Source organism: Gymnodraco acuticeps, unplaced genomic scaffold, assembly GCF_902827175.1.
Source record: "Gymnodraco acuticeps unplaced genomic scaffold, fGymAcu1.1, whole genome shotgun sequence".
NCBI lineage: Eukaryota > Metazoa > Chordata > Actinopteri > Perciformes > Bathydraconidae > Gymnodraco > Gymnodraco acuticeps.
Genome location: NW_022991123.1, coordinates 644,414 through 662,916, shown reverse-complemented (window position 1 = coordinate 662,916; position 18,503 = coordinate 644,414). Strand labels below are relative to the sequence as shown.

Below are 18,503 nucleotides of genomic sequence, written 5' to 3'. Positions count from 1 at the left end.
AAGCATGATAACATGTCACAGTAGAAGCACATAATACAAACATGAACCTGCACATTCACAGAATAGCCTTTAAAAGTAAAAAGGTTTTAGAATTAAATGGCCTTCCAAAAGTCCTGACTTTAACTTTTGAACTATGCTGACGAGTATGTCAGTCATGAAGCGGACAAATTCAGTTGAACTGCACTAATTCTGTCAAGAGGATTTGTATTTAACCAGAACCATGTGTATGGTGGAAATGCAATCAAAATATTAACATTGAGTAATGTATATGATGGACATGTTAAGAACAGCCATATCATATTCCTAGAAGAAAAACAATTCATAAATGTTTGTGTCAAAGTTACAGCAACAAGAGTTAAGGAATTATTTGTAAACTGATTTAAAAAGAGTTGTTTTTTTCTAACATTTGCATTTCAACTTTTGACCACAACTGTGTGCTCAACTTAAAATAACGCAGATTCATACTTTTAATCCCGCAAATTTAAAGGCCTTTTCAATCCATTTCCAATACCAAGTTTGTTCTGGAGAGAAAGTCCCTCTGGAGGGAACTTGGGAATGTTAGCCTTTGCAAACCATTTACATGCACACAAACATATCACACACTACAGGAAAGGGAAACCCCCAATAGGATAATAGGGCCTCTTTAAACTATTGTTGATATTTACAGGGATGGATGACTTTACCCTGTGTAGATCAAAAGCACACACACACACATAATGAAAAAAATAATAAATCACAGGTTCAAACCCCACTGCAGTCAGCATGTCCTTGTGTCCCTGAGACACTGCACCCCAAATTGCTCCTGTGGGGATTGTCCACAGTACTATGTAAGTCGCTTTGGATAAAAGCGTCTAACAAGTGACATGTAATAAATGAATAACACCACAATGGAAACAACTGGAGTTAGGTTTCAAATGTCTTTTTATATTTCAGTAAAATCTACTTTAATACACTTTGAAACAAGAGTACAACAAAATAGAATATACTTCAAATGTTGAATATACAAACAGTTCAGTCTGAACAAACAGCTTTCTCTCTGTACACACAAATAAAAATGAAATTTAGGGGCGGGGCCAAAAAGGGCAGTAAAAAAAGTGTGCTGGCAAATTGACCCTGTTTTAAGTGACCTGGGATCCACAGTGGTTTCCTATATACAGATTTTACATATCATTTTGATTTCCAATGTCTGTCTTTAATCATTATTTTGATACTTTTTGGGTGATCTTTTTAAAAGGCATGGCATCATGCATCAGCACTGAGTCGCATTTCCGTGCAGCCAGATAGTAAGGTTTGTAAAAAGATGAAACATTTGTCAACATGTTTTTAGAAATATCCGAGATGCTTTTGTCGAATAAATGTGAAATTCAAGTCTAGAGATTTCCCTAGACGCTGGAGGACAACATGTCGTTTCAACCAATATGTTATGCGTGTAACAGCCTGATAGTGACAGAACTAATATTAATACAAATACTAGTTCTTCTTAGTTTGAATAATACTGTGCTTGGTACAAGGTATCAAAACACACAAAAAACAGCTTATTGTTCAGACGTTAAATGAAAAAGAAAACATTTAAATCTAAGGCGGCGGTTCTGTTAACTTTAGCTCCGTAAACTGAATATAGTAGATATATATTTAAATATGTACATACATGACCACTTTGTCTGATATTGTTCCTTCTTAGAGCTCATCGCAGCTCTGCCTTCTGTCTCGCTGTTAGCAATAGTAGCACCACCCACACTTCTGCAGTGATAGAAGCATTTAACAAAACGAAAAAGGAAGTTTGCTGGTTGTTCAACATCAGTAGAGGCAGAAGTATAAACACATGGTCTCCACAAAGGTTTTATTACACCCCTCACTGCGTTTTACTGTGATTTTAAAGTTCACATTTTGGTTAGCGGTAATTATTTGCCTCCATATGTAGTGTTTCTACTTATTTTCAAGGTTCCCAATTGCAGTCAGTGACGGCGATCCGTTTGGAAAGGCATACGTTGTAGTGATCGAGGTTGGTCCCGTTTACCTTTTATCCAACAAGTCCCTTTTAACGTCTGTGTGCGTTCCTATGATGCAGAGACACTTGGAGAGGTGTCATGGGGGTTGCAATCGGTAAAGTTTGGGGGGAGGGGGGTGAAGACGCGTTTCTAAAAAAAACAAAAACTGGCCTTTAGGAGTCTTTAAAGTCTCTCAGACGGCTGCTGGTTATTACAAGAGTAAAAACAACGTCAAAGTAACTCTGAAATGTTTCAGCACTCGATCTCTTCAGTCTTTATCGTCACGTCGGGGGTGTCCAGTTGGACGACCATCTCCACGCCGTCCGACTTGGCGTGGTTCTGCTGGACAGCGAGCGCTTGGATGTGGACTCCAGCAGCCTTCAGCTTCTCCATGGTGACGCCCCCGCTCCCCGGCGCTCCGATCACCAGCTCTGACCCGTTAAAGATGCCGCTTATGATCCGAGGCTGCGTCGTCATCGTGTGATTGGACGTCGATAATGTCACCACCCCCCCCCACGCTGCCCGCCTGCGACACCATCAGAGTCTGTTGCTGCCCCTGCGTCGGCACGGTGAGCCTCATCACCTGCGTCCCCGGGCCCATGCTGACCGGCCCGAGGGCCCGCACCGTGAGGGGGCTCCCGAGGAGGCTGAGGCCCCCCGGGGGGCCCCCCATGCCGGGCTTGTGGGAGCCGCTGGAGGTCTGGAGGTGGCACTGAGCTAGCTGGTGGGCGGGGATGGTGATGATCTTGGCCAGTTGGACGGTGATCTTGTCCCCGTTCTCTGCTGTGGCCGGGACCATGGTGGGGATGGTCTGGATCACAACCTACACAAACAGAAAACAGCATGATGTTTTATCTTCTAGATGAATCCTTGAGTCTATCAAAAAGTTGCTCAAAGTACAAGGTGATATCTGGTTTCAACAGGGATAGGCAGGACATTTTCATTACATCATCATAAATATTCAGAGGCTGAAAGTAGCATTTTCTAGAATTGTTGCACGAGGAATTACTCTAACCATTAACCAATTATTTAAAAGAAATGTGCAGATTACTTTTCCATCAACTATTCCTTGCACTTCTAGTTAACTTGTCTTAAACAGAAAAAATACTAAAAACCAACAATGTTAGCACATAAAATGCAGTACAATGCCAGTTTCAAAATCCTAATATATATATATATATATATACACTGAAAAAAAATATAAACGCAACACTTTTGTTTTTGCTCCCATTTTTCATGAGATGAACTCAAAGATCTAAAACATTTTCTATATACACAAAATAACCATTTCTCTCAAATATTGTTCACAAATCTGAAAAAATCTGTGATAGTGAGCGCTTCTCCTTTGCCGAGATAATCCATCCCACCTCACAGGTGTGGCATATCAAGATGCTGATTAGACAGCATGATTATTGCACAGGTGTGCCTTAGGCTGGCCACAATAAAAGGCCACTCTGAAACGTGCATTTTTGCTTTATTGGGGGGGTCTGGGGGGGTCCGAAAACCAGTCAGTATCTGGTGTGAGGGGTAGGGGTAGGGTGTGAATGGAGTGGCCTGTGTTCGTCGTCCATAACATACGCCTGCCCATACCATAACCCCACCACCACCATGGGCCACTCGATTCACAACATTACCCCAACCCTAACCCTCACACCAGATACTGACTGGTTTTCGGACCCCCCCCAGACCCCCCCCAATAAAGCAAAACTGAACATTTCAGAGTGGCCTTTTACACACCTGTGAGGTGGGATGGATTATCTCGGCAAAGGAGAAGTGCTCACTATCACAGATCTTTTCAGATTTGTGAACAATATTTGAGAGAAATGGTTATTTTGTGTAAATAGAAAATGTTTTAGATCTTTGAGTTCATCTCATGAAAAATGGGAGCAAAAACAAAAGTGTTGCGTTTATATTTTTGTTCAGTGTATATATATCTCTCCAATGATATAGTACTGTTGATATGGGCTAAATGTATTTATTATTATTATTATTTCAAATATAATCAAAGTAATTTAACATGGGCGACAGAAAAAGGATGGATGGTTGGAATATTTCAAATAGATAAAAAAATACTTTACATTTTCTTTCCAAAATGTATTAACATATATAATGCTCTCCACACACCTTCTGCTGTGAGTTGGTGTTCCCGACAGCGAGGGCGGAGGAGTTGGTGAGGAGGGTGGTGTGTCCGGCTGGCCCCGTCATTCCTGTCTGCTGCTGCACGGCAACCGTGGAGATCTTCTGACCCATCGATGTCGTCATGACTACAGGCATCTGCATCGCCACTCGCACAGTCCTGTGAACCAAAGGAAAGGGGGCACACAGTCAGAAGTGAATCCTGGGAGAAGATGTAGCATTAGCACGTTAGCATATCTCCGCAGAAGTCTCACCTGGGCCCGGTTGCCGTGGGGATGATGGCCGTGTGAGAGTGCTGCGTCTGACTCCTGTCCGACGCTCCTGACATGGACACTATCCTCTGTAAGCCCGTTACCATGGCTGTAGCACCTCCCGTCATGGCCTTGTTGCCCGTGGTGACAGTGGCGTGGACCACGTTGGCCCTGTTGGCGCCCCGCAGGATGTTGGGCTTCTTGGAGGACGTCAGCTCGGAGGCGTGCAGCAGCATGTCTGAGGGGGGTGGCACGCGCTCGTAGGAGACGGTCTCAGAGTCCATCAGGTCCTCGGAGGAAGGCAGGTCTGCCTTGTCGTCGTCGATGATCACAATGTTTTTGGGCATGTCTTTGAACTGGTACACCAGCCGCTGGCCCTCCACCTTGGCCAGGATGCCGCGCTGGTAGTAATATCTGAGGGGGGGGGGAAATCAGGAGTTACAAGTCTATTCCAGCACCTTACAGCTCTGGTAAAACTACATATTTCTTAGGGACGTCAATTCATTAAAACAATTAATCACATTAAGATATAAGATTTAAAAAATCTGCAGTCAATTAGGGTGGTTTATCGCAATTCATGAAAAAAAAAAAAACTATTATAAACATGGGAGTGGACAGATATGATTGATTAATACAACATGTATTAATACAACATGTATTAATCAATCCAAAACAAAGATGCATTTAAGCTCATTTCATTGATTCATCTGAAAGCTGCTCCGTCATCACATCTAGTCCATTTGCTATAAACAATCAGATTTAGTTTCATGATAGCTTTCTACAGCGGAGTAACACATTAAAAAGGAAAACAGCACAAAGTTTCAAAAAAGTTTAACCTGTATGTTACCAGGCATCTTATCCTATGTTTATTTTATGTATTTTTATTAATGTGTTTTTTTTGTAAACATTCCCATTAAAATGTCTCACCATTCCTTTAAAAGGTGGGGTAGGTCATTTTGGAGAAACCAGCTCGAGTGCGCTAGAATTTGAAAATACACAACCGTAGAAAATCTGCCACTTCCTCACAGAGCCCCTCCTCCAACACACAGGAACGCGCACATGACCAATGAGGGCACGAGATAAGTTTGTTCACAGATGGAAGGCTGACAGGCAGGTAGGCCCCGGCCCCGGCTTCCACAGATGACATTTTTTTATGGATTTTTTGTCAAAGCACTTCAGATATTCATTGCTATCGGGATGTTAAGAGCATTCCATGGAATATAACAAAAAGTGTATCTCGAGTCTGTTTCTCAAACTTACCTACCCCACCTTTAACTTAAAAGTGCATTGCTCTTGAAAAGGTGTACTTGCATTATTATACCAATATAATATTATTTATTTGTATTAGTACTATACTATAGCAGTGGCATAAAACTGCGTTATAAAACTGAACATTGGTCTTTGAATTGTGCAGTCTGCCAATCAGCTCATTGGGCTTTTTTCAATTAAATGTATCTAAAGTAATTTGCAAATGTAAGTCCAATCGTTTAAGCACGTTACAGCTTTAGTATTTATACACACGCTCACCTGAGTGCCCGCCCCATGGTCTCGTAGTTCATGTCCGGCTTGTTCTTGTGTTTGCCCCACAGCTTGGAGACGGCCTTGGAGTCCACCAGTTTGAAGATGCCCTTCTCCCTCTGGGTCCACTTGATGTAGCGGGGGCAGGTGTTCTTGTCCTGGAGGAGGTCCAGCAGGAACTCCCAGAGGTAGGTGGTGCTTCCTGCTGGAAAGCAAGCTAATTCAATGCACTGAAAACCAAAATGTATCTGTGCTCTACAAATGCTACTGGCAAAATCATTCTGGTGTCTGACTTAAACAGTGCTTAAAACAGCATTTGTTGATATGTTGAAGCTTGAAAATACGAAAAGTTACTCTACTCTGAACTGCATTTAAAGAGGACATATTATTCTCATTTTCAGGTTTAAATGTGTGTTTTATGCAGGGAACTTTGGGATTGTACTCTTTGGAGACCATTTACAGGCACAGAAACCTATACAAGAACACACTACAGGAAAGGGAAAACCCCCAACAAGCATAAGAGGGTCTCTTTCATTTATACCATTATTTTCCCATTTTCATATATTGTGTTTATTATATCTTATCCATTTCAAACCAATTAAAGTTGTTTTTTTAAGCTTGTAATGTTTATGAACCCTCTCCAATACTAGTAAGATATATTGTTCTGTTTAGTCTCTGAACCCTTATTCTAAAGCTTTGCATAGATCATCTGGGTGTCCCATTTCACACATCTCCATAATGTCTCATGATTGTACTTGTAAAGAAATGAAATGTAAGTTACCTTTCCCTTCTCTTGGTTTCTTCTTGATGCCGAGGTCCAGGGAGCCATTGGATATAGCTGACTGATGTGTCTTTGGCTTCCGCCCAGCTGTTACAAGAAAACATTTGAAATAGGGCTTAATCATTTGCTTAAATGGTGTCCCTGTTTAGTGAATATACACCCAAAGGTCTACTACTTAATAACTATAATCAAACAGGGTAACTCAATGTTTTGGGTTGAGGTTTGCAGCCTAGCTTGTGACAGAGCGGCAAGTTGTTTTACAAACATTTGTAGTATTTTTCAACCACAAGCTCTACATGTCTTACCCCTCCTCTTCCTGACAGGCTCGTGTCCTGGCTCTGGTTCTTCCAGCAGGGTGACCATCTCCTCGTCTTCGTCCTCGCAGCACTCCTCCGTGGATATCTCCACCTCTGTCTCTGTAATCATGTCTGGACGCATGGCAGCGTGAAGGAAGTCTGGCGTGACGATGCAAGGCCGGACGTAAGAGTCTGGTTGGAGGATATAATGGGGAGAATCTAAGAATTATGCATTGAGGCAACATTATGACGCTTTAATACCAGTTTGATTAATGATCATATAAGAGGTCAAGAAGCATTATTATTATTATTATTATTATTTCACTGGCAAAAAATTTCAATAGGCGCTTTCACACCAAGTACTCTGCCATACTTAGTTCCGGGAACTAAAGTACAGATCGCGTTCACACCGGAATAAGTCCCTGAGGGAGGATTAGGCAAATGAAGCCGCTGACGTCACTTCTTCTTCTTTGGGTTTACTGGCAGGCTGCAAACAACTTCACGGCGTATACTGCCACCCGAAGTCCCCGGCCGGAAGTCCCCGGAGTTGGGGACTGGCTTCAGTAGAAGCTGCTGGGACTCCCAGCAGCTTCTACTGAAGCCACGGCGGTGAGGTGAGGTGCAACAACAATATTAAGATTAACCTTTCTGTTGGTCGCTTGTGAGCAGACCCTTCACGCGATGGCAGAGCGAACAGGTACAGCCAGGGCCGGACCGAGACAATAAGTCAGGCCGGAAATTATACACCCAGCCAGGCCACTACCAGTTTTTTTGTGTGCCATTTTGCTAGATTTATTTGTCAATATTTACAGTGTTGCTGCCCATAGTGATAGCCCTATAGTTTAGATCTACTACCCACAAATAAACATATAGACATGGGTTACTATTTTAAAAAAAAAAAAAGTAAATGTATTTAGGAACCTATCCATGTGATTTTAAGTGGGGGTGGACCTCAAATCCTCTAGGGGGTGTTTATTTTTTTTGGAGTGAAATGCATCAATCTGGTGCACTTTGAGGGGGAAATAAAGAGACTAGATCTATGGAAACACCTATATGAAACAAAACTGTATGCATTTCAATAATCATAAAATCATGGCCATAACCAATAACATACCATTTCCAATATGAAAAAACACTGAAACTTGTTTATTTATTTTTGGTTCATTTATAGTTGTGAGTGTGTCCGTGCTCCTGAATCAGCCTCTCCTGTCTCCCTCATCAGTTGAATTTGTGCACGTGTGAAATTACAATACCTAAAGCTTATCCAAATCTTAACTTCACATCACGGTCCAAGAAAACGAAAATGTCCCACATATTATTATGGCCAACATAGTTAAGTACATCACTGAGAATTCACATACATGTCCTTAATCACCACCTTACAAGCATCTGGGTAAAATAAGTGCATTCACTCTTTTTGACTGGCACGGCATGGAGTCCACCATAGAGGTGTATGCTGGAGTGTACCCACTTAGGTTCACTCTAAGAGTCATTTAAATGTTCATCAGTCAGTCTTGTTCTGTATTTAGATCTCATTCATGTCAGAAAAAGCTGCTTCACAAAGGTCTGTAGAGCCAAATAAAGCAGACGTGTTCAGTGCTGCTTGGTGAATGTTCTTATAGTTTTCTGGGCTCCAGAAATGTTGTGAGTTTTGCCGAGACTTGAGCTGAACATTATTTTGGAGATTTATAACCTCCATCTCCACAGGATTGACACTGAACAGTTCAGCCATCTTGATATTAAATTATAGACCATAATAAATCAACTGTATAGGTCTAGCCTCCCTATATCTGTGTGTGAAGTTGTTCCATCCTCAAAAACAAAAAACTAATGCTTCTGCAGTCTAGCTGCAGCTTCTAGCAACGGTCTTCTGTTTAAAAAAGGACACTGAATGTCCTGAATGTGGCATCACACACATGACTTGAGTCTGAACACAGCAGACAACAGGAGTATTTACAACAGCATATCAAAACTAAAATAGTGCATGTGGGTGCACACTTATTCTCTGTCTTACTGTTACATAAATCCCATGAATGTATGAGACTAAGTTAGCTTCATCATATCTCAATCAGTGATTAGGTGAATAATAAAGTTTCTATCGGGTCACTATCAGCCTGTCACTCATCATTTTCCGGCGGGGGCGGGGTTTGGAGGAATGGAGAGGAGACGTGATATGACCGCTCAGGAGAGGATTTCTCATTTCTTTAACCGCCTGCTACTTCCCCTCCTCTCTCCTCGACTCCTCCGCTCGCATCTCCTGTGGGCGGGACTAAGATACGAGGATAGGAGTCGAGGATAGGAGTCAAGGAGGGGAAATTAGAGAATTGAGAAGCCTTTTATGTGTGGGAAACCCTGCATACATTAGTCTCTCTCCGTTGGTGCGCTGGGCTAATGCTAATAATGCTAATGCCAGAAAATACAATGGCGGCTTCACAAAAACTTTTCTGAGTTTTACGGGGCGTGGTTTGCAATTCGCCCAGCCAATCAGAAATTGGAACCTTTTTCTCCCCAGGAAAGACTGAAAATGTTTGCAAAAAAAAGTTCTAGTTCCAGATCTTTTTGGTGTGAACGCAAAATCCCAGGAACTATCGGAACTATTCCTGGGAAAAGTACTCCAGTGTGAAAGCGCTAGGGCTGTACGATATTGAAAAAAACTGACATTGCGGTTTTTCCCCCCCCTGCGGTATACATTACGTTTTTTTTAACCTGTTAAGCCCCAAGGTCCCGGCGGGTACTTTACTTTTTTTTTCACGACACTGTGTCTCAGGGGATCTTAATATTTAAGAACCTATTAATGTGTTATACCAGATTAACGGAAATAATCTCAGCTAACTGACGATACAAACCATTTTTACCAAAACAAAACACAAGTCTCATAAGAAGCATTCTAAATGACCCCTGAGCGAAAAATGCTAACGGACTTTGGCACAAAACTCAAGATAAAAGTACCCTTATTACTTATCGTAGCTGCACATACAAGATATCCGATTAAAGCTGAGGTTCCACAGATTATTTAGGTATATAGTATCATCACTGAGTCATCCGAACTTGCGACAGGGGAAGCAAACACAGACATCACAACACATACCTTTACGGAGCTTCTAGGGGAGATCGTCTCACCGTAGCTGTCAATCTGATCAAAAGACGTGTTCAATGGCATTAAAACGAGAAAAAAACGCGGCTGAATCGGTTAATCCATAGATTTTTAACGTCTCTGTATACAAAATTATTTCATTTATAATCCATAATTCCATTTTTATGTAAAAATCGCAGAGCAAAAGTTAGCTGCTAATGGTAGCCACCAGAGTGGCTGCTGCTTCCGGTCTTGGCTATGCGGCAGTCTAATACACACACATTACCAAATAAGGAGTGACACGTAGCCAAAACCGGAAGCTGCATACACTCTGGTGGCTACCATTAGCAGTAGGGGGGTATTCGTCCCGTACCGTCGCGGTTCGGACGACACGGTTCGGCACATGCAGTCACACGGCGAATACGCCTTTTTTTACGAGTGGGGAAAAAGTCTGTCACTCAGGGCAGTATTACACTATATATAATCCAGGGGGCGGTATTGCGCCTAAAAGCCAGCTGCCCGTAAATAACAAATGAAGAACAAGAACAAAACACAACAAAACGAACACAATACATGAAGAAGAAAAGTTAGTAGCTACGGCGAGTTCACTTCACACAACACACAGGAGCTAGAAGACCCACCTGCTTCTTTTAAATCAGAAGTGTGGGAACATTTCGGGTTCCCTGTGGACTACAACAATGATGGGGTGCGAGTTGTGGATCGGACGAGGACGGTGTGTCGGCGTTGTTCGACAGCGGTGCGGTATGCTAGTGGTAACACGTCAAACATGCTCAATCACATCCGAGTCAGTCTCAGTCCCCAGCGAGAGGGTTTTCTCGCCGGCAGGTGACATAGTTACCGCCAACAGATCTGCCCTCACTACTGACAACATAGACAAACTCATCTTTTTGAAGGACAACTTGAAAATAGAGTAAAGCTTGAGTACCTTTATTTAGGCATAATGGCCTCACACACTCACAAGTTAATTACACATGTTAGACATTGCTCCTAAAGGTACAGATTATATTTTTGTTTTATATTTATCATTGTATTTATTTTATATTTTGACATCAGGAGATGTTATACAGTTCTATATTGCCTTTTATTGATTGTGATTGAAACACTTTCTTATTATTTAGACATTCTTTTTAGTTGTACAGCTTATTTAACCTTTTTGTTTGATATCAGCCATTATAAATAATATGGCCATCTGAGTGTGTGTGTTACTGTTTGTGGTTTGTTTTTAACTGTGTAATACAGTTAATGATTCCAAATGTTAGAGTTCCTTATTTTCATACCAAAACTTGCACTACTGTTAAAAATAAATAACAGCAAAAAAAATGTATGCATTTGGGACTTTTTTTTGCTTTTCCTTGTTGTACCGAACCGTGACCCCCAAACCGAGGTATGAACCGAACCGTGACTTCTGTGAACCGTTACACCCCTAATTAGCAGCTAACTTTTGTGCTCCGATTTTTACATAAAAATGGAATTATGGATTATAAACAATTGCTTCAAAGCCACAGATACATTATTAACCTATGGATTAACCGATTCATTCACGTTTTTTCGCGTTTTAATGCCATTGAACACGTGTTTTGATCAGATTGACAGCTACGGTGAGACGATCTCCCGTAAAAGCTCCGTAAAGGTACGTGTTGTGATGTCTGTGTTTGCTTCCCCTGTCGCGAGATCGGATCGCTTAGATACTATACTTAAATAATCTGTGGAGTCTCAGCTTTAATCGGATATATTGTATGTGCAGTTTCGATAAGTAATAAGGGTATCTTTATTTTGAATTCTGTGCTTAAGTGCGTTAGCATTTTTTTTTTTTTAAATGAATAAAACCGCACATCCCTGCGGTGTGACTACCGCGCATGCGCATATCGCGGTTATCGCCATGACACGGTATATCGTTCAGCCCTGGAAAGCGCCTAAATACTGCAGGGACAATATAGTGTCCAACAAAAGCAGATATTGTGTTAAACCTCTGTGAGATCTCCTCAAAACTATTTTTGGGAAATTTGAAACATATTTGAGATAGAATACATTACTTTCTGCAAGTACAAACTACAGAAAAGATAACAAACCCCAACAATTATTATTTGACAACACAATCATGTTGGATCAAAACAAAAAATGACAACTATAATTATTTCTACATTTTGGTTGTGAAGTGTTAGATGAGTTAGTGTGTGTTACCTGGGCTACGGTCTCCTCTGATGCTGGAAGGTGAGTCCATGCGGAGCAGAGCCTCTGCAGCCTCGATGGTCTTGTCAGAGCAGTACACATGGTTTCCATGGACAGAAGCCTCCACTGAAACACAAACGTACAGAATCAATTAGCAAATAGTTAAACAAAATAATATTTGAACACAGTGGAGCCTGTCTAAGCTAAATATATAAGTTGCTCTTTAATTATCCCCACGGTAAAAGTCTCTGTCCTGCTCAAGGAAACTACACCAGCTTTCTTTCACATACCTTAGCCATCGTTTACAGAATAATAGTTTACATAATAACTTCCTTAAAATTACTAGCAAATTAATGAATTATCCCAGTATTTAAACAGTGCAGCATACAAAATGCAACTATATGGCGCCTCCTAGTGAAATAAATAAATTCCCAAAATTGATGGCAATTTTAGTTGACAACAAATACTGATCTGATCCAAGCATCATATGCTTTTAAAGGTCAAAGTTCACAGTGGGAAATGTGTTCATGAATTTGGCTCTTCCTTTGTGAAACAAGTTAACAGTTTTTACATGGCACGTTCAATCTTTTTTGGAGGTGGCAAGATACCAGGATTGGTTCTGGATATTGAGTGACAGGAGTTATATCATCCTTATTAACTATCTAAAATATGGCATTTTAAAGACACAATCTAGTTTAAAAATCATCCTGAAGCTAATGGTGAGTTGCCACGTAGGGCACCTGCTGTCGGTGTCAATCACTAGTGGGAAACACAAGATCCCGTTACACCCTGCCCTGTCCATGTTTGGCTATCTCAGTGAGGCAACCGACACAGCATAGGGGAGACATGGGCTATCTTTAGATTTCAATTCCTTTCAGAAACAAACAGGACATATTGGTGGCCATCACAGCAGAGACCCTATAGCTTACTGAGCTCAGCTGCCCTTGAAAACAGGCAGCCATACTTTTACAAGACCACTAAAAGGTGTGATGTCAAAGAGCTGCAGCTTTGCTTGACCTAAACAACCACAAATAGACACTTCGGCCATTAGTTAGTCGTCCCAAATGTTAGTATTTTGATTTATCATTAGTTATTCAATATTAAGAAATTAATCACATAGATATGCGTATAATTAATGTGCATTGTGTGTAGGTAAAACATAGAAAAAGTACTCTAATATGTGGAAAAGAAATAGGCTTTTATAAGCCATTCAACTGTGTAGGGGCGCCAAGCAGCAAGTCCGACAAAAAGTAGTGCGGCCTCTGATGACTTCCGTATTTACAGTCTTCATCCTTTCCCTCCAGTTCCCTTCGAAGAAGCTCACAAATCCTCTTGTCACTCAACAACCTCCTTACCTCCTATTGGCCAACTATTAGGTTGACACTCCGCCTACGGTTAAATCTGATTGGACATGTGCTGACGTAATATAGCAGCTTTCACGCTATTGGACCAAAGGGTAATCATTCAACAACATACCACGCCCTCTCCACACACAATGCTTCCGCCATCGAGATGGGACAAAAATACTTTAAAATATGTTAAAACAGAGGTGAAAACGACACAATGTTCACACTATGTGCTCATTATCAGGGACGGTTATAACGCTATTGAAATCGAACGAATAAAGAGATTTGTAAATATGTATGATCGAAGACTGAAGCCGCCCGCATCAGAAAGAACTAGAGAATAAAGCGAGTGAGGCAGGCCGTCCCACGCTTCAGTCAGCAGCTGCACACCACGATAACGGAAACCCACAATTATATAGAAATAAAAGAAAACAACTTCACAAGAAATGTGGAAAATGAACCCCCAACACATAACATTCACAATAATAAATTAGTATGGTTAAAACGTTTTCATGACTGATGGACTTCTATTAAGGGAAAATGTGTGAAGACCGTTACAGCCCACCATTCCCACAAACTTATGACAACCACAATTAAATACACCAACACTCGTCAGTCATATCACCAAAGTAGATATTTCACGGTGTGCACCACATTTATGCTAGTGAAAATAAACCCACATGTCCTTCCGACTCAGACAGCGTGGCAAAGACGTAGGAAAGACAACATCTTTACACTTCCTGGTTGTGCAGAGCCGACCCGCAGACCGTTATTCAAGCTCACACAGCAGTGGGAAAAATCTGCTCCTACATGCAAAACACACTTTGTGCAGCCATTGTTCGGTTTGTGCAGACTGGAAAGCCCTGCGGAAGTTTTTCATATCTTTTAAATCGGGTTTAGTAAACCGTGTAGCAACGCCATGCAGGTTGCTAACCAAGGTGATCACTTCCTGATTGCCCTCCATTTATTTAGCACACTACTGAGCGGACTGAGGCGCAGCGGTCGAGCTTACAAACACACCCCACAAGTAAAAGTTAGCTCCCGGATTGATTTTACAAGTACATAAAAATACGTTACCGGCTCTGATGAGCAGATCGAGCTGGTTTGCGTGCCCCTCATGCTGTGAAGTCGCCATGTTTTCCCCTTGCTGCAGATTCACATTGACTCCTCACTGAATTGTATAGGAAGCTACAAGCTCAGATCAATCCGCCGCTAATGGGAAATCTCTTCGAATTCAACTAGACACACTACAGCGGCAGTACGGTATCCCTCCGCGGCCGACACAGGAAATCCTTCCTTCGCCCTCCCTCATTGCGTAGTGACAACGTCAAATAAAGCTGTACTGTGATTTAAATAACTCACTCAACAAAAATCGAAATATCAGAGAACAAGGTTGCAGTTTACAAAGAAATTGCCGGATAAAGGTAGTAAACTTCAACAAGACAGCCCTTCTAATCAACTTCTGCTCAAAACAATGATATGTATAACTGATTTCCTAGATCTCGTTTGTTGCTTTGTTTGAGCAGAATGTTGTCTACTCAATTTAAAAAATAGCCTCAAAACCCATCTGTCCAATAGAGACTTTTCCTAGACCATTTCTTTTATTTATTACTACCCTTTTATTTATTTTTTTATTATTTGTTTTTACTGCTTTTTATTCAATTCTACCGTGTTGTGTACTGTTTTATATTGTTCCATGCTCACTGCTTGTAGCACTTCGGGATTTGAACTCAAATATGAAGTGCGTTATAATAACCCATTATTATTATTATTATTATTGTTGGTGGTAGATACCAAGTATTATAACATTTCTAGTTTTGCATGTAACCACTTCATCCATCTGCTTTAAACAGCATTTTATATTTGGATCCAGATTTAACAATACAGTCAACTATATGTAGTATACTATATGTACAGTATCAAGTGAATACTCTGTGATCAGAAATATTTACTGATAATGATGACAATATCTTCATCCTGTTGAAAATTCAGTTTAACAATTTAAATGTGGGACAGTGAATGAATGCAGCTTGTATTACTTTAGAATACAGTGCACCAGAAGGGACACTGGTCACCTTTAATAAGAGATTACCGGACACCAAAATAGTTTATGTAATAGTTCATTTTCAAAAAACACCCACAAGGTGGCAGTGTGTGAACATAGAGACCTCACAGCACACAAATGTGATGTTTCACAACAAATTAAAGAGACACTTGAATTTATAAGAATCTCATTTATCCAGTCATTTGCTTACTTATTGCAAAACATGCACTTTTTCTCTAAAACATTATTATTTAAAAAATCATTCTCATAGAGTCTCACGGGTATGCAGGCGCCCTACTCGTCCTGACTCCAGAGCAATGTTTATTGGAAATGCATGTGATTCATTGATAAACAAATGGTAATTGTAGGGGTTCCTATAAAGCTAAATTGGTTTCTAAAATATGCAACCCTTAAAGTAAATGGGAACTGCGAGTCAAATATCTCAGCACGAAACAGGAAGCTTATTGACCAAGGTTTGGCAGTGGGGTGTGTTAGAGGCTGGATGATAGTCATTAGATGAACCCACCCACAGTGCCAAAAGGATATTAAACACAGGAGTATTTCTGTCTCACCTGCCACTACTTCTGTCTCCACCTCCTGCTCATCCCCCACTTCTTGCATCTGGTAGACCTCGTCGTCGTACACCAACACCTGGGCGGAGTAGCCCTGGGCGGAGTAGCCCTGCTCCTCAGCCATGCTGGCGCCGGGAACCTCCTCCACAATGACTGCTGGGAAGTACTCAGCCTCCTCTCTGTCCTGCACCTCTTCATAGGCCTCCTCATCTTCACACTCGCCTTCTCCCTCTCCTTCCAACTCCAAGTCCCCCTCCCCCTCTCCCTCCTGCAGGGGAAAGGTATGAAGAGACATTATAAAAACAAGATAATACGGCAGTTGCGAGAAAAGAAGAAAGAATTCTGTTGTGACTGCAGTTGCAGTGTAACTCTTGCTTATGTCCGACCCAAGGTAAATGTAGCTTTGAGTTTATTAACATTTCTTTGACTTGCTATCAGTTTAAGGTAGTATCCAGTGTGTCTGCTCATTTAGTTTCTGTTTTCCGGAAAAAGTTTGCACTTGATTCTATGGTCGTTTTTGTCGTTTTGTTTTGGGATTGCTTGTGGGGCAATTGCAACGTAGCACCTTCTGAGTTTCTGTGGTTCAATAAGAAGATAGTTGAAGGATAATCATGCCATCTCCTTTTCTCTCTAGTGACATATTATTGCTAAATAAGTGTTAAAACCAGGCAATACGTTTTAGGTTTCTCGAGTCGAGTCCTCATTACCTATGCTCGAGTCCGAGTCACCCAAGAAGAATCCATGTTGAGTCGTCATTTCCTGAGTTCGAGTCAGAGTCACAAGTCTGAGTCATCATGTATTCATCTGAGTCGATATATTTGTTTAAATGTAGCTGATGATTTGGTTCTTATCAATCAATATTTGTTATTGTCTACATTGCTTTTATTCTGTCAATTGTATACTCATTTGTATATTGAACTGCTGTCCCCAGAAAAGAACAGAAAAAGAGTGCAAGAGAATTATACGTCATTCACACCAACGGTGTTTCAGGGCCGGTTCGGAGCTGGAGCTTGAAAAGCACCGGGTTTTCCTGTTCACACCGCAGCGGAGCAGCCTCTTAGCTCCGGAATCCGGTTCATTTCGAGCACCAAAAAATTGTCCGGCCAGAGCAAAAGCACCACATACGTCACGCTTACGTCGAGGCGGGGGCAGGGGCGGGATCAACTCCTGAACAACAACAAAAAGCCGGCGTATTATCCAGCTTGTACACAACGATGGAGAAACGTAACAAGCAGCAGTGGTCCACTGAAGAGACCAGCTACCTACTGGGAATCTGGTCTTCCGAAGAGGTACAGAGGAAGCTGGAGGACAATCGGCCATTGTTGTTGTTGTCGGTGTCAGCTGTGAGGGGTTTAAAGACAGAGTGCTGGATGGCAGAGAATCAGCAGAAGACAGACAGGAAGTAGAACTAACAGGAACACCATATGTGCTTTACAGTGTTCAAAGACTGGTCATGGAAAAGAAAATGTGAACAGACTAGGACAGCTCCAGGAAAACTCGTTCAGTTCTGCCGTCTTTTTAAGTTACGTCGTTGTCGCCCCAGTTCAGCCGTTGGTACGGCAGAAGCAATGCAATACTTTTGGAATCAATTCAATGATTTTAAAATTGTGAATCCAGTTGTCAGTTTATTTAGTATGTAGCCGTGTACTTAGCGGGATTATGTGCAGCAAGACGGTCAATGATCGACTCGCTGCACAATATTTATAGTGTAAGTTTTAGTTTAGAATATAACTCTGGTCTGACCCACCTGTTGAGGGTCCTCCTCTTCAGCTGTGACATACTCCACCACCGCCCCACCATTATCGACCAGCACCACTGAGGTCATGACTCATGCTCCTCCGGTATCAGCGGTCCCAGTACCCCGTCTGTCTGCTGGGCTGCACCACTTTGGAGAGCAGAGGGCCCTGGAGACAGAACACACACTTGGTAAACAACATTTAGCTCAACACAATAAAGTTTGTGATTCAGATTGGGCAAACGTGGGTTTGATGATGATTTGATAATGATAGTCTTCCTATTACTATATGTCACACCTGTCTAGTGTTATTGATCATAATAATAAAAAACGCTGACCACCTCAAGAGCTGCTGAGAAATACTTTGACCCTTTAAAATAATGCTCCTCTGCTTTCTCACCAATATAAGTAAGCTGTCAAAGGTGCTGTTAGGTTGATTTGTTAACTTTGGAGATAGCATCTTTCCTCTGTTTCCCGTGCCAGGGCTGAATGCTGTAAATAAGTGAGAGTGGTATTATCTCCTTGTCTCACTTTTGGCAAGAAAGCTAACAAGAATTTCCCAAAAACTGTCAA

General features: G+C 41.5%; 1 protein-coding gene across 1 annotated transcript; it reads right to left on the bottom strand.

Annotated features, from left to right (window-relative positions):
• Positions 1-903: 903 nt before the first annotated feature.
• On the bottom strand, positions 904-18,020 carry LOC117560283 (ETS-related transcription factor Elf-2-like). Its single transcript, XM_034237152.1, is given in 10 exon segments — positions 904-2,504; positions 2,506-2,811; positions 4,113-4,284; positions 4,379-4,789; positions 5,903-6,098; positions 6,675-6,761; positions 6,980-7,162; positions 12,246-12,359; positions 16,196-16,463; positions 17,943-18,020. Coding segments are annotated over 10 exon segments (2,079 nt in total). The 3' UTR covers positions 904-2,240.
• Between the last annotated feature and the right edge of the window lie 483 nt (positions 18,021-18,503).